At 42.6% G+C, this 16530-nt stretch overlaps 3 protein-coding genes across 5 annotated transcripts in view; 1 reads left to right on the forward strand and 2 right to left on the reverse strand.

Annotated features, from left to right (window-relative positions):
* itm2cb (integral membrane protein 2Cb) overlaps positions 1-3865 on the forward strand; it is a 5222-nt gene extending 1357 nt beyond the window's left edge. The window contains exons 2-6 of one of the 2 annotated variants that reach the window (XM_035633688.2): positions 1104-1241; positions 1387-1575; positions 1681-1791; positions 1913-2063; positions 2618-3865. In XM_035633688.2, the coding sequence (XP_035489581.2) occupies positions 1104-1241; positions 1387-1575; positions 1681-1791; positions 1913-2063; positions 2618-2709 (681 nt within the window). In that variant the 3' untranslated portion in view covers positions 2710-3865. Of the gene's footprint in view, positions 1-1103; positions 1242-1383; positions 1576-1680; positions 1792-1912; positions 2064-2617 lie in introns of both variants that reach the window. The other variant, XM_035633687.2, reaches the window with a different exon arrangement.
* The window catches only part of LOC118310604 (G-protein coupled receptor 55), a 10721-nt gene extending 2877 nt beyond the window's left edge, over positions 1-7844 (reverse strand). The window contains exons 1-3 of one of the 2 annotated variants that reach the window (XR_007030785.1): positions 7705-7844; positions 6379-7114; positions 5734-5862 (exon numbers count right to left, since the gene is read on the reverse strand). Coding sequence is in view for 1 of the 2 variants with exons in the window: in XM_035633686.2 (XP_035489579.2) it covers positions 5656-5862; positions 6379-7114; positions 7705-7829 (1068 nt within the window). In the remaining variant the exon portion in view is untranslated. Of the gene's footprint in view, positions 1-3961; positions 5863-6378; positions 7115-7704 lie in introns of those variants that run through there. The other variant, XM_035633686.2, reaches the window with a different exon arrangement.
* Positions 7845-10282: 2438 nt separating this feature from the next.
* Positions 10283-16374, reverse strand: snorc (secondary ossification center associated regulator of chondrocyte maturation). The gene is made up of 3 exons (XM_035633692.2): positions 15532-16374; positions 11505-11672; positions 10283-11404 (listed from the first exon to the last, which is right to left on the reverse strand). The coding sequence occupies exons 1-3, from the start codon at positions 15608-15610 to the stop codon at positions 11295-11297; spliced, it is 357 nt and encodes a 118-aa protein (XP_035489585.2). The 5' UTR covers positions 15611-16374; the 3' UTR covers positions 10283-11294.
* Between the last annotated feature and the right edge of the window lie 156 nt (positions 16375-16530).

Below are 16530 nucleotides of genomic sequence, written 5' to 3' on the forward strand. Positions count from 1 at the left end.
CTGATACCCTGAGCCTAATCTGTAACATGGCAGATTCCAGGTCCTTAGTTTTTAGGCTCTAATTATCAAACACAGGGACCAATCAGTGATTGGACACTTTGAACAGAATGAAACAGCTTTAAACTAGATAGATAGATTGATTATAGGAAGTCAGGTTTGTAAAAGTCAGCTTTTTTGTGTGCCTCCTCTATGGTCTACCTCCCAGGAGGTATACACAATTAGATATCTGGCACATAATGGATGTGTGTCTGTCTAAGCCTCATCCTTCCCCCCCCAAAACACCAGTGAGGATCTATCGATGACGCACCCGTCACTTGTGCAAACGCATTGTTTCACCTGTTACGTGCACATTTACACAACAGCTGATCTCAACTAGCTGCGTGTACTCTGATTGGCTGCGACAGAACGCTCGGCGTCACAGCCAATGTGTGTAGATCTATTAATACGTCCGCCTCTGCCGAGGGACTCCTGCTACACGTCGACGCTCTCATTTCTTAATCCCTCTCGGGGCGCGAGAGAAATATACTGCAAATATGGAGCGTGGAAGTAGGCCTCTAAGAATAGACCCAGACAACCACGTGCCAGCATCTTCGTCAGATCCCGGCACAATCTGCTCTCCCCGCTTCCGCTCTCCATAGCAACAGTAGTAGGGAGAGGCAGCAGATTGACTGCGAGACTGTGGGCGGGCATCTGGCACGCCTCGTCCCAGTCCGTCCTACGTCTGCCAGAGCTCTGTGCTTGACTAACGACTTGGCAGCCGCCTGTCGTCAGAATTAACTCTGTTACGATTTGGACTTTGTGCTGGAAGGCATGGTGGTGTGAGAGGACGTAACGTCCACTGACGCTCCATCATGGAAGTGGATGTGATTCATTTCAAGTTAACTTCCAAAAGCCACGTTGCCAAATATTGCGACCAAATTTTCTCTCGCTCTTCTGGTGCTTCATTTATCCTACATCAGACAAAAACTTAACAAAATCCTATATAATACAATATTAAAAGATCCAGGTTAAGTTCCCATCACAGTCCCCTGGATAACAAACTGACTTAACCTTGTCAACCCTGACCTGTCCTCTAACCAGACATGTTTGTTTTTTATTCACAGGAGCAGCTTGTTCATCCGGTCAGGCCCAAGAAGCTGTTTCCAACAGGCCTGTGCTGCCTCACCTTTGGCCTGGTGGTTTTCATGTCAGGACTGGTGCTGGCCTCTGTCTACATCTATCGCTACTACTTCATACCTCAGGTCAGTTCACTCTACCTCCCTCTTCTTCTGTCCTCTTTTTTTTCAACATATATATATCTATATATATAGATATATATATATATATTTATATATATATAAAGCTGTTTACCCATGCTAACTCCTCTCTGTTGCGTCCCATTAGCAGATCCCAGAGGACAGCTTGTTCCACTGTCGGGTTGTCTATGAGGACTCAGTGTTCGCTCCTCTGAGGGGCCGGCAAGAAATCGAGGAGAATGTCGGCATCTACCTTGATGACAACTACGAACAGATCAGCGTGCCTGTGCCGCACTTTGGAGGCAGCGACCCTGCCGACATCATCCATGACTTTCAGCGGGTAGGTGAAGGCATCCGTCTGTTCACTGGTTTCCTCTCTTTACATTTTCTTGTTTAGGTGCTTAAACATATCTTAGGTCTGAACCTCCGTTTTGTTTTGTTCCAGGGCCTCACAGCTTACCATGACATTGCCTTGGACAAATGTTACATCACCGAGCTGAACACGACCTTGGTGATGCCTCCACGTAACCTGTGGGAGTTGCTGGCCAATGTCAAGGTGAGGCGCTCATTCACTCACCGGTGAATCGCTCGGAAAGGCGTTGTTAGAGTTGAATGCCTGCAGTGTTCCTCCCACAGACAGATCGTATGAGTGATTCATGTGCGTCTCTTTGCCACAGAGAGGGACGTACCTTCCTCAGACGTACATCATCCAGGAGGAGATGATGGTGACGGGGAGGGTGAGGAACATGAGGCAGCTGGGCCCATTCATCCACAGACTCTGCTACGGCAAAGAAACCTACCGCCTCAGGCGCCGCAGCCAGCGTCGACGTGAGTACAGCCATTCATTTCTTTAAATATCGAGTCGTGTGACGTGCGCTGCATCACTGTGACCTCTCAAGAGGGAATCCGGTGATCAGTTTCAGTGTGTAGGAACAAACTGAGAGCGAGTGACCATGCAGAAAACAAATACCACCATAACCAAATATGGACTTCCTAGTGAATACTTCCGACTGTGTATTTGCAGCGTAACAGCCCGGTTATCAAACGTGTGTGTGTGTGTGTGTGTGTGTGTGTGTGGGCACAGACTGGGAACTTCCTGCTACGTGAGTCACTTGTAGTGCCGTGGACACATCCACACACTGCGGAGGTGGTAGTGATGCGCATGAGCGATATCTCCTTCGTTGCTGCCTTTGATTGGCGCGAGAGCCTTAGAAATGATGCAACAAACTTCCCCTAAGTACATATATGGATGTGATTTGAGGGAATCACTTCTGTCGATTTGATTTGAAATAGACAATGTGGGCACTGTAACATGAACACACCGCAAACCTCGGCCTCCAGCACGAAACAGATTTTCTAAATGTGTCCTTTTTTTCTTCCAGGTATCGAGAAGCGCGAGACAAAGAGGTGCCACAGCATTCGTCACTTCGAGAACACGTTTGTGGTTGAGACTGTCATCTGCGACCGGATCTAGATCTGAGGCAGAAATCAGAGCCATCCAACACTGAAGGCAAATTCAAATCATACCTCTTGAATAATTTAGTATTTTAACTGCACTTTAAGAGCAAGTGTTTTTTTTGTCCAACAGTTTCAGTTTAAATTTTCAGTTTTTTTTTATTTGTCTGGAGTTGGAATGCTCTCATTGTTCATGTATAATGTTATGTTATAATGTTAGTTCAGTCTGTATATGTGGATGACGATATAAATGTGTGGATATATCTGTAGCTTGTCATGTTGTGCAAACAAAGTTAACGTCAACTTGTCAGTTTGTGACATTTTTATTTGAGGACTTGATTTAATTTAATTTTAGACTCGTCTTCATTATTCTTTGGAAACCCAGTGCACTGTGCTGGATGGTAACGATGCTCCGAAGCTGCTTGCACTGTTCACTCCGGTGAACGTTTGTGTCCTGGTCGTTGTTCTATTTTGTTTTGAATGTCTGAAAAATGGCAAAACATACCTCATGTAGACATTTCTTTGCTGTTTATTTATGAATGGTGTGTATAATTTTGAATGTTCCTAAGCAATATCTACTGTAAATTGACTCTCTTCTGGAATTTCATATTGTTACATGCATAGATTTTTATCTGAGATCGACTTGTTTTGTGAATGATCATTCCTTCATGGTTTTGTCTTTATACTTCTTTTGGTATCATACTTTCCTACTCCGGGGATATAAATGGCTTTAGACTGTAATTAGTAGCAGTGCTTTAGAGGGACAAAAGGAACCAAAGTCTGCAGTCAGCGATCCTATGCGTTGTGTTATGTATATATATGGACGACTTAGAAAGAATGCTTTATAGTCTAGATCACTTACTGTAAATGATTTTAAAGGCTAAACTTATCTTCCTGTTCCTTACTGGGATTTGTCTGTTGTCTTCAGCTCTTGCCAGTTCCAATCCTTCCTATCTTGTCATTATTATTTCCACAATTTTGATTTGTCCCAAGTTTAAAAGAAAAAAAGAATAGAAGATTTTGGTCTTTCTAATGTGCATCATGGATCAAATCAGTCTCTGTTGAGACCGGTGATAATGAGCTCATATCTCATCAACTTCATATATCTTATTTCGCTGTACAGTTGATTTTTCTTGTAATATCTTGCTGCTTTAAAAATAAATTATCAAACTTTATTTTTGTCTCTTTCTAAAAATCTCAAACAGCAACAGACTCAGTAAAACATACACATCATAAATAAAAGAATAATTAAAAAGGAAGTTATGCTCGAGAAAGGGAAACTAAGACTTTATTTTTCCTTTGTGAACTTCCTCACAGCTGTGATCAGATCTCATGCTGTCATCTACTGAATTTTACAAAACCGTAGACTGCAGATTCATCATGGTTTTTGTAAGACACATCACAAGACAAATCTTTTGTGGTTAGTTATCTTTCACTTTGAGGTGAAAGAAGAAGATCTGGTTTCCAAATGAATGCCGTGCAAAACAAGAGAGCAGGAAAAGAACAGACAGGCAAACTGCAGGTCGGCTCCACGACTTCACAACAACTAACATCACTTCAACACAACACCTCTCACTTCGTTTGAGAAAATACAACGACAGAAACAGAAATCAACATGACAGGAACGGAATAGAATTCGGCCAAAAAAAATGACCCTGGAATAGGTAGGTGCGAAAATATAAGTATCAAGACACAAATAATGCAAGTAAACATGACATTAATAAACACAATGGCAGTTTCATGCCTCATTATTATAAAAACAGTATTAATGTAACGAAACCGCCCAATAGACCCCAGAACCTTTCACTGTCACCACAACGTGACTCTTCGACTCTTCAGCTTAATGTATTTAATGTGCAGCTTTCCAACGGGGGTTGAGCTTTAACTGCATTCATGTGAAAACAACTAATGTGGAAACAGTTTTATCAAAAAAATTTTAATGCGCAGGGTCGACCATTAACATCAGACCTTTCATAATTTCACATGACACTATTGCACATGTATGAAGCTTCATTATGTTAAATGAGGATGCATACAAACAAAACTACCAGTATTTTATATTCATAAAACTTAGCTGACTTTCTCTCCATTTATGTGCCTCGACAAATCTAGTCATCACAAATCATAATTCATGAAAATAAATAAATAATGACTTACATTCACATGCTTCAAGACCACCAGAATTGGTGTTGTGAGATTTATGATCATGATTTTCTTCATATACTAGATAACTAAATAAGGAAATTAATATTTGAATGAATTTGTAACCAATAAAACATATTTACTTGCTTAAGTTTTAATAATTTATTTGTTTCAAGCTGACTTTTTTGTTTGTCTGCATTTCATATATGAGAGATCCTCTAAAAATAAAACATTTCAACGTTTCATAATTTACTGACGGCATATTTTTTAACCAGATTTATCCAGAACGTATCTGCCCTGATTCTTTAGTGGTCGATCTTCTCTTTTAATGAGGACTTCAGTAAAAGTACATTTTACGCAGTCTATGCTTGACTTCACCCCTCGAGAAAATAGACGACAGTTCTCCGTAATACCCGGCTGATCTAAAATGAATTCTAGCCCACATCAGTTTCTCATTATCGGAGTGTGGGACCAAGAAAAGCTTTGAGTCTTTCATCAGCCTCGTCCCTTAAATCGTTCTCAAAAAACATCTCATGTTGTGGTAGTTCTTTTTTGCAGCTTTCGTAGCTCTTTGAGGTCACAGATGTGCCTACCTGCTTCCTGTCACTGGACCAAATCATGTATCGGTGCCTTTCAGAGCCGTTCCTATACAACAGCCTTAGCCCAACTCTCAGCCCTGTGTCAAACAGAGGTTGCACTCGCTGCCACTACAACTCTTCGTTGGTTTCACTGCTAAAACTGAGGAAGCCAGATCTTGTGGTCACTGCCATCGGCCCTCTGAGGACACGTTATGTTGCAAGCTTGAACTGTCTCCGTGCACGGTTCAGACCTCTGAACTGCTGAAAGTGACTCTTCTTTGGCTGATCATTGACACCCTGAAGGTGTGTTTGGTGCTCCTCACCTCGTGGGCGATGAAGTAGTAGCACAGAGCGTCCAGACAACAGGTGATGTTGGACAGACACATGGATACCTGGAGGAACAGGCTGATCCCGATCTTGGTGCCGCAGTCCTGGATTACTCCTTGGTGCACCTGGGATTAGGGAAAGATGAGAGGAACGTTATGTATCTATATCCTGTGAGGATAATGGGTTAAAAATAAATAAATGAGGGTGCGTACAAAACTTAGACAAAGGTCAAAACTTAGGCTCCATAAAAGACCTTAGCATTTAATTTCTAAAATCCTGGTTACGGCCCTGTTTTTTTAGTGAATATATATATATATATATATATATATATATATAGAACATGGAGGAAGTAATACTTGGACCTGACAGTGATTTACCGTTTTAATATGATTTATGACAGAACAAAAAACGAACACATTAAAAAATAAAAATAAAAACACACTTTTGAAGATAAGTCCTTAAAGTGGTCAGAGAAGATGGAAAATCTTCAATTCCATGACAAGTTGTAATATTACCCAAAGCCCCAGAACAGCTATGGACCTTGGGGTGGGATTGTTTTGTCACCTTTATTTGTACCTTAACCTGTCTCATTGTTCACTTCAGAGTTCAGTTTACTTATGACGAATTGCTGTGTCGCTCACCAGGAACTGCAGGAGGATGCCGAGGTGGCTCGGGGTGAAGGGCACCAGGAAGGCACTCAGGCTGCTGTAGATGATCTTCACACAGGCCTGGCTCTGGGGGCTGTGCTGGCCAGATTTCTTCAGCGTCCAGATGGTCTTGACCGAACAATACACCACCACAACCACAGGCACCAAGAACCCAAACACCTGCAGACAGACGATCACCGGGGGGCTCCAGCCTTTCTCTGAAAACATGTGGAAGCAGTGGAAGTCTGTCGGCCCGCCCTCCCTGAAGCGATGGATGGTGGGAGAGATCACTGACAGCACCAGCACCCACACCCCCACGCAGGCCCCCAGAGCTGCTGCAGGTGACCGCAGCTGCTTGGCTTTGAACGGGTGACAGATTGCCACCCAACGGTCCACAGCTATACACATGATAGTGTAGATGCTGCCATATATCCCAACAAAGTACAGACTCTCCAAGACCGAACAGAGGGGTTGGAGGTTCGCGGGCCAGAGGTGATTAGTTGCGTGCATTTTGAAGGGAAGAGGGAAGAGGAGGAGCAGGTCCATGAGAGCCAAGCTGGTCATGTAGATCGTGGACTCAGTCCATTTCCGCAGGAAGAGGCAGAACACCAGCAGCGCGACGACATTCAGGATCAGGCCAAAGAGGAATATTGGCACGTAGATGACCAGCTCCAGATATCTCATCAGGTGGTCCACCGCTTCAAACGAACAGTTGCTCGTCATGGTGTCACTGCGGGGAGAATTGTTGTTTTGTTTTTTTAAACAGCTCCGCCAGGATTTTTTCAAAGTTTACAAGTTAAAATTTCCTGTTATCATGCCTTGTTCCCACACAGACACGTGTGTAAGGTTAAGCAGCCGCAGCGTCGTCTCTGTTTGCACATACTTGTATCTTGACGTGTGATCAATGTCTTCAATTGAAAACTGAGAGTCTCATGAGGATATAAGACTAAAACAGTGAACTATAGTATATCCCTGAAGTCTGTGGCTGTGATCTACATGATCTGAAATAGTCTACCAGATGTACTGCATATTAACAATAACATATACGACTGGCAGCTAGACGTTTCGTATATAGGTTGTGTCTCTGGCTGCAGAGGTGCCTCATTACACCTCTGGTAAAATAAAAAGTCTCAGAATTTAATCTAACTTCTTCCTTTACACTCATGGTTTGGCTTTTAACGTAAGCGTCTTCATAAACTACCCACACTCATGTTCGCTTCATCATCAACATTTAAATTCAAGGTTTTAAAAGTCCAACCTGCTGCTTAACGCCAGGTTTCCTATACAGGGGAAAAGAGTGAAATCAAGTTGTGTTTTTACCTCATGGATGCCAGACTCGCCACTGAATGTTCAGAGTGTCTGCCAGACTCTCTGTACCAGACAAACTTCTGTTTTCTCTGCATTTGTTGTTTCGTCACCACTTCCTGTGTCATGCCACACATCATGCATGAGAATTCAGATGCGCATTACAGACGTTTAAAATGAGAGCAGAGGTGAGTTTTACAGTTTGCCATCATATATGTCTGTTTGTGTTTCAAGTGACGCGAGACGTTTCACAGCAATAAAAGAGCTGAGAACATGAATTGATTCATTCTAAAATGTGGTGATTCGCCTCTTTCCTCTGTCTTGTTTCATTGTGAATTGTGTATTATAGATTATGAGCTGCTTGTTGGGCAAAACAAGACATTGAAAGACCCCAAACCACCTTGTGTTCTGAGAAATTTTGACGGGTATCTTCGAATATTTATAAAACAAACTTTAGTCAACAAGATAAAAAATAGAATAAAATGTGGCTACAAGGAAGATATGCTCATGAAGGCATGTGAAAATTAAATACAGCAATTTGCAGGGCATGATGCAGTTATACAAGATAATCTCATATGAAGTGAATATGAATTGTTATTTCTTTAAAATGGATGATACTAGATGAAGGAAGGGATCCCAGCTGTTATTACAATACTTTCTGATTAATGTCTGAATTTTATATCCATACGTTCAAAAACGGTCGAGACATTTCTTCTAAGTTCAGAAATATCATCTGACGCCTGAGCCGAGACCAAAGAGCAAACCCCACTGATTGACCGACTGACCGACATAGTGTCTTGTTGCTAAGAACTCGAATTACCACATGTGCAACCTGAAATGAAAATGAGGAAACTGCAGTATTGTTCCAAAACCACAGGTCTCTCACGAGTATTTATTTGTTAGATTGTGCTTTATGTTTCCTCTGACTGGAATTTCCGTCACTGTCTTAAAAATTAGATTTCAAATTTCCATTTAAGTCACATCAGGTTTGAGTCTGCACTGAACCTCGTGAATGTGGGTGTTCACTAAAGTCAGTGTTGAAAATTGGGATTATTACAAGTCTGTGTTTGTCACCACATTCAGAATATTTGGTAAGAAAATAACAATGTCATGGAACATGTGCCTTTGTATTCTTATTTATTTTAACAGAGACTTTTCTTCTCCATTTCTTTATCATCAGTATAAATCTAGCAGTGATCACTGATAAAGCCTGTTGACGCCAGTACTGTGATTTCAGTATTTACTGTGAGTGGTGTGATTGTTTCTAAGGAAATTGATCTTATCTCTAGAGGGCTGAAAAGCGAGGCCCGAGTGATGGTTGCGGAGGAGGCAGATCATGACTGTTATCGTGGCTGGAGGTTTCCTGGTTTCAGGTGCTAAGGCGACTTAACAGTATCTAAAGCGTGTCAAGCTGTTGTTGTCGCTTTTCTTTCTCAGACGTAAAATGCAAGACGTGTTGATGATGATGTTTGTGGAGAACAGTTTGAACATACAGTACCCGTCTCATTATTGAACTGGAACAGACCAGAGCAAACAGATGTAGTCTCTTTTGGTCAGTAGACTTTATATAAAGGTGGACGGAGTCAGATAGATGGGAAGTGCCTGAAACCAGCAGGGGGCGACTCCTCTGGTTGCAAAAAGAAGTCCGTTTCTACAGAAGTTTATGAGAAAATGACTCCACTTCTCACTTGATTTATAACGGCTGTAAACATTTTCCTCTTTTTATCCTTTTATTTTCTCATATTTAATTTTTTCTTATAGTATTTTAAATTTGTACTTCTCTGTATTTTTTACTTTTATTTTGTGTTGGTCAACCCTGGCGGTTTTAAATGTGCTTCATAAAAAAACCTTGACAGGACTTTTCTGTAAAATGCCAATCAAGCTGCAGCCTGGCAAGTAAGGGCCAGTGTATAAACACAAACCTCTTCTCATTTACTGTAAAACAGACTTGTTTCTCTGTTTGACATTTTTCAAACTAATAATGATCATTATTGTTGGTATTGACTTATTTATGTATTTATTATTATTACCATTCTTTATATATATTTTTCCTTAAGTACCCAGGTTCTAGAATCGTAGGAGAGTTCAATGGAGTTTGGTAAGATAGGAAATAAAACGCCTACTGAATCTTATTTAGAGTTATTTCATCAGATGACTCCACATTAATGTGCCCATCTGGGGTTATTTCTGGATACTGTATCTGCGTGTATAAATATATATACACACAGATACAGTATCACATATTCACCGTATATGAATATGTGCACACTAAATGAAATGAAATTACGTTAAACAATGCACATTTGTATGTGTATGCATCTGTGTGTGTGTGTGTGTGTGTGTGTGTGTGTGTGTGTGTGTGTGTGTGTACATATATGTATATATTTTTTGTTTTGTAATCTCCTTCCTAATGATTGTAAAAAAGAAAGAAGGAAAGATAAAACAAAAAAAAATTGGTAATGAAAAATACTGACACTTAAAATAAAATAGATGGTAATTATGATAATAAATAAATAATAAATATTCTATGAAGACAATTTTGCTGACTGTGTTGACTCAGTGGTCACGTGTTAAGAAAAGCACCAAGACACAATTATTTGGCACCTGGTTTATTGGATTTACTTATTCAATTCAAATCTCAAAGTAAAACTAATTAAAAAACATTGGGCAGTGACGTTGCCACGGCGACATCCAGCCGTATGGCTGAGGGCTGTGAGGCAAATAGGAAAAAGGACGAAATTATTTAACTAAAATAATTTTTTCCTCCAGCGAATAAAAAACAACAAAACAAGACACTGACTTGAGGGCACAACTCACATTCATCCACGCTCCAACTTCATATTTGCTCTGCAGGTCAAACAAACTGCCCTGTTTACACTCACTGAAGGCGCCTTTTAACAAATGTCTTCTTCTTATTCGGACTCTACAAATGTTTGTAAATGGTGCAACACAAACTTCAGACCTTGTGAGACCAAGGGAATATTTTTGAAATCATTTCTGGCACAAGGTGAAATCGGTGTGAAAGACTAAGAACCGATCCACACACACACACACACACACACACACACACACACACACACACACACACACACACACAAACACACGCACACAGACTTCATGTACAAATAAAAGCAAACATTAAAAAGCCCAGGGAGTGTTGCATGTGACATCTTGAAAAAAAAAAAAAAAGGCTGAACAAAATAAAAAGGACATGGACGTGTTAGTTTCCACTGGAAGAGCCAGCCAGTTTCTAACATCATACCTTCAGGAATAAGTGGACATGTTGAGCAACAGTTAGCATGTGTGTGTGTGTGTGTGTGTGTGTGTGTGTGTGTGTGTGTGTGTGTGTGTGTTTACAGGAGTAAACCTGTAAAGACTCGGTCGAGGGACCTGCCACAGTTTTCAGCATCTACAGCGAAGCAAAAGAAACACAACTCATCTTTGAAAGGAAGACGAGGAGAGAGTTCGGAGTTGAAAGGTTGAGTTGTGAGACAAAAGACACACACACACCCACACACACCCACACACACCCACACACACACACACCCACACACACACACACACACACACACGCGCACACACACACACACAGGGATGCATTCGCTCTAGGATGCGGTGAACTTTCTCAGTGTGATGACGATGAGGGCGAGGAGGACGGACGCTCCCAGGAAGACTGCTATGACGATGGCTGTGATGGCCCCCGGCCCCAGCACCCCTGCACAGAAACACACACGTGTGGTGTAAACGATACTTTTGGATATGAGTACATAAACGAAATTGTTGGTCGTGATGGGTTGGGGTTGTGTCGGCCTCACCTTCCTCCTCGTCCACGGCCTGGGAGTGTGTGGTGTCCTCGTAGTCGCTGGTGAACGACTGCTCCGTCATGTCCTGGAAGGGCCCTTTGGTGGTGACGTCGCCGGGCGGCTCTCCTGACATGGTGTCCTGGTCGTCCCTGGATGTTGAGGCGGGGGCTGCGACCGTCTCTGCAGAACCAGCAAGAAAGAAAGCAAAAAAGAAAGTCACCACTTGTGCTTCTGTGACATGAAGTCACTTGCACGGCCAACGATTGGCCTGCTGCGCAGTGTCGACTCGCTGTATGTTTTCTTAAGACGCTCATTTTCTCTGAGGCGAAGTGCGCGGCTCTGCTAATGGCTGTGCAGCACACGACCTTGCACATGGCCCCGTCTGTAGTGAGTCCAACAGCCCCGCTCTTGTCTCGCTGGGCTAACGGCTCAGACCCGGGGCATAAGGATGTCTTTGTGGAGGATGAACATTTTGTCCGTTTGAGCTACAGGTAGACTCTCCACGTGTTCCTCTTTTCCACGAGAGGTCAACCGAGCTCAAGTGCCGCCCAAACAATAAACTCCTTCAACCGAGCGCTGGTTGATTATTCCAGTGCAGCAGTGGATGCTTTATGCTCTAGTACTAACGCCCTCAGGGGCAACAGGGATTCGCTTGAGTGTTTTTGCGAAGCTCAGCTTCCGCACGACTCTCTGCACTCTTGTCTCCTGCCGGTCCGTCGTCTGTTCTCTTTCCATCCCCAAACTGTCCTCGGACATTTCTCCCATCTGAGCATGAAGCTGCCCTGAGACTTTTCACACCTCCACAGTAGCCAGAGAAACAAGGCCTGTCCTCCCGGGGCCAGCCAGGTTTCCTAACGCAGCTCTAACCTTTGGAAACGCAGACAGCCCGTCACTTCTCTGGGAGCTGAACAGCTGTACGGCTTTTCGTTTGAAGTCCAGAGGAACAGGGGAAAATTTTAGCTCCATCTCCCCTCACCCCTCCCCTGAAAAAAACAAGCCCACCCATTCACACACCCACTGATTCACTTACCCCTATACCAACAAAACCATAAGCCAAACATATTTAGTCTCAGCATATTTAATGCTACTTATTTACTTTGTAGCCTCTGACGCCCTCAGTAAACTCCGTCACCCTGTTTCATGTCGTCCCCTCACTGTTGCTTCCCTCACTATCAAATAAGTTATAATTGTCTCTAATGAAGTGGAAAAAAACATGAGAGAGATTCCTGAGAGAAAAGTGCCTCTGATACTGTGGAATCTCAAATCTTTGGTGATGTGCACCGCTGATGTATTTTTTGATGCAGCTGGGCTCGCTCTCGTTCGTGTGCAGCTTCCTGTCCTGCAGCCCGCTGTCGGTCCGGAGGCCCCGGGCCCGCGGCCAGCCGAGCCATCAATGAGGCCTTCAGCCGAGGGCACAAAAGGCCGCTTGTGCGGTCACACTGGGCGGCGGGCTGCAACCAGCAACAACCGGCCAGGCCCGAACCAGGCACCGTCCAGGCCCCTGGACGTCAAACAAACTTGTTTATTTAATAATCGCCGTGTGTAAAAGGCTGTGCCCTTCGACGGACAGCTTGATTTAATAAGAGGGCAAAAAAAAATAACAACATGATGTTTTCCATTGGTGTTTGTTTCCACCGTTTACTCAAGCTTGTAATTTCTGTCGAAAGGAACCAACATCCCTGAAACCTCTGGTGACTCGTTTTTATTAGATGAGCTCAAGTGTCTCCCTCCATCAGCACCACCCATCGTGTTCCAAATATGTTCTGAGGAAGGGGTTACGACCTGGATTTTGTTTGTTTGACGCTATTAATTATATAAATGTGGTTATTGTTACAATATTTTTTATATAGTTGAGGTTGCTTTGGTCAAGTTTGTAGTGGCAATAAAAGTGGATGTTTTTAAACAGTTTGCTCATTACTTTTGATTTATTTGTGTGTTTCAGTGAATTATTTTCATTGTACTTTGATCCACTACTTTTAGATTTATTCATTACTTGTAGGCCAATATTTCAATTAACAATCTTTGCTTTAAGCCATTTCAAACTGTTTATCCCTTATTTTTATTCATGTGTTATAAGTAACTCAAGTTTGTTTAAATTTCACTGGTTATTCTAAATTTTGTGCAAATCGGCACCACGCTGATTTATGATCCTTTATTTTCCTGAACACAAATATGAAAATGTATCTCCAGACGTCAATCTTACGCCAAAGGGGTCCAGACGTGGTCAAGACTCACTGAGGCCTGACAGTGACTGTAACGAAGGCTGATTTCAGAAGCTAAAAAAAAAAAAACAGAGGGACATTTATTTGTACCTCAGACCTCTTCGGTCAGGATTTCACACCAGCTAGAGAGATGACAAAGCGCGTAGACGGGCGTGTGTGAAAAGCAACCGGGCCAAGCAATGAAACCCCCAAGTGATGCAGCCCTGACATCGGTGGTGTTGTGTTTCCTGCTCCACTTTTTTTTTTCTTCATGTATCGCAAAATATTCGACAAATGGCCAATCTGGGTTTGGTTGTGAGAACTGGTCTCAGGGTCGAGAAACGAAACTAGTGTTCGAACAATTTTTTTGTTTTGTTTCAAGGAATAAGGCTCAGAGTGTCACACACAGTCATACGGAAGACATGTGATCAATCAAATGTGAGTAATTGTCACACTCTGTTGCTTAAACATCTTCTTTGACAAATCTGTTTGTTCCCCATGATGAGTCAAACAATGGGTCTGAACAATTCACACTGTGCATGGCAACCAAAGAGTGCAGACTGTACAAGCAAGCTTTATGAACGTGTGAACCTTAGAAATGATTATTATTATTATAGTGTTTGTACAAATGATCTAAAAAAAAAAAAAGGAGGAAATCTCCTCCGGGGTCCATCCAAATAGTTACACATATCAAAACACGTGAAAAGCAACAAAAAAAGTTTTGTCTTTAAAATGATACAGCCCAGAGCAAGAAGAGGAAGAAAAAGATATTTTTAGGAAGGTGTAGGCAGGTCACGGCACCACAGTGTTAGAAACCATGACATGGCTTTTAGGTCACAGCCCTTTTACTTCTTCTAAAAAGTTTAACTCTACTCTGACCGGGACTGTGACGTCCGGCCTTCAGAGCTGCTCTGCTGTGACCAGAGGTTTTTGAACAAGAGGAACTGAGAAATGCAGATAGAAGTAAGTGAAGGACGGACCAGTGACTGATAATCTGTCACAAGTCAAATAGCAGACACCTGGAGAACCAGTTGATTTTGACACGTATAAAGACAGAATCAGTTCATCCTGTGCCTGCGCTTCACTACTACCCCCAAAAATCTCTTCACACAAACAAAAAATCAAATAAATAAACCCAGCACCTGCGGACGATTCTCGTCGACCTCAAATCCAAAACCGAAAAAAGACACAGAATCACTTCAGCTCAGTTGAGTCAAGAGGGCGGTGGGTTTTCAGTTTCAGACAAACATCAGACATCATGAAAGCAACTGAGTCATCCTGCTTTTCAAAGAGCAGCTTTCACGGCGCTCGGAGCTTCAACAACTGCATCATTTACATCAGGCTGCAGACTCACACATCTGTGTGTGCGTGTGTGTGTGTGTGTTTGTGTGTGTGTGTGTGTGCGTAAGAGAGGAAAAGAGGGGAAAAATGACACGTATGCACACACACGCACACCTTTGATTTGAAACCTGTGCAGGAGTAAGCAGCGTTCATCTGCATTTATAAGCAAAATTAACTAGGAGCATTTAGAATATAAAATGTTAAAACCTATTTTTTAAATGCTCCACAAATGTAAGGACATTGTTTAAGGTGCAGAAAAGATCAGCAACAATTCAAATTGGTTCTATTTTTGGTTATTAGGAGGCTAGTGACTTCATTCAGAAGCTCTCGATACAGTTTGCCCCCACTGTATCTTTTAAAAACCAAACTTTCTCAGCAAAATGTTTTGGGATAATTCAGTGATCTGTCTTCCTAGAAAATCTCTCCAACATTTTTCCATCAGTCAACCCACCATAAAAAAACCCCATAAGAATATAAGTCGGAATCAGTAGGTTTACCTGTATGTACAAAGGCTATCAAGAGGCCGAGGAGCCCCAGCAGGATCAATCTGCAGATGCTGCTGCTGCTGCGAACCATGGTGGCTGTGACGGGCGACAGTCGGACAGAGCGAAGCGTCTCCGAAACTCCTCGAGCAGCGACTTCAAACGAGTGAATCCCCCTGGCAGAGGAGCAGGAGAAGATGTACAGGGGAGTGCAGGAGGAGGGGGAGAAAGGTACGCAGCTGAGGGGGTGGGACTAGGTGTGCACAGGACTGTCTGGACAGTGTGGACTTTGTGAGCACATCATCGCAGGGGCCCGCCCACACCAAATTCCCCCACAGCCACAGGGTTGGGTGCGAGGAGGTGAACCGCCAGGAGCCGCTGACCTTGGGACGGGTCGCATCACAAAGGTCTACGGAGGATGTTCTACACCTTTGGAAGAGAATATGTGAAGACGGCATTGATGGAAGAAGAATTGTAATCTTTCAGTTGGGTAAAAGTAGAAATATAGTGTAAAAAAACCCAAAACCTGCCTTTTGGATAGATGTTAAGTATTATTGGCTGCAAAAAGTTTGGGACACTCAACAAAAGCAGCAGGGTGCCGCTTCTCACCTTGATGGAAATAATTGAATAGAGTTCTTATTTGTTGTTATAAATTGAGTGATGATCCGTGTATTTCAAAATCAGTCGGCAGAATATATGCAGCAGATTATAGGGCAAATTTCTAAGTAAATTCTCACTACGTAATTAAAATGCTTTCTAGCTTTTGAGGCTATAAATCCCCATACCTGACTGTTATCTTTAAACCAGGCAACGATTTGTAAATTATACATCACAAAGATGTGATGTGCTGTCGCGCGACTGCTTGAATGAAAGTAGATCCAATGAAATTTGCACAATTGTTTTCCCACCCACGCCCCCCCCTGAATGGTTCAGACACCAGAGTTAACAGCCCCACACATCAGACCGTTTTATTATTTCATACCGCAATAAAAAAAGTATGACTCCAGCAGATCA

Source organism: Scophthalmus maximus, chromosome 5 (genome assembly GCF_022379125.1).
Source record: "Scophthalmus maximus strain ysfricsl-2021 chromosome 5, ASM2237912v1, whole genome shotgun sequence".
Taxonomy (NCBI): Eukaryota; Metazoa; Chordata; class Actinopteri; order Pleuronectiformes; family Scophthalmidae; genus Scophthalmus; species Scophthalmus maximus.

What these genes read in the sequence shown, in the direction of transcription:
- snorc (XM_035633692.2), bottom strand. Translation starts at nt 15,610, where the DNA reads ATGGTTCGCAGCAGCAGCAGCATCTGCAGATTGATCCTGCTGGGGCTC. An exon ending in GATAGCCTTTGTACATACAG is followed by an intron (nt 11,673 to 15,531) that starts GTAAACCTACTG and finishes CTGGTTCTGCAG; the next exon opens with AGACGGTCGCAGCCCCCGCC. An exon ending in GGCCGTGGACGAGGAGGAAG is followed by an intron (nt 11,405 to 11,504) that starts GTGAGGCCGACA and finishes GTTTCTGTGCAG; the next exon opens with GGGTGCTGGGGCCGGGGGCC.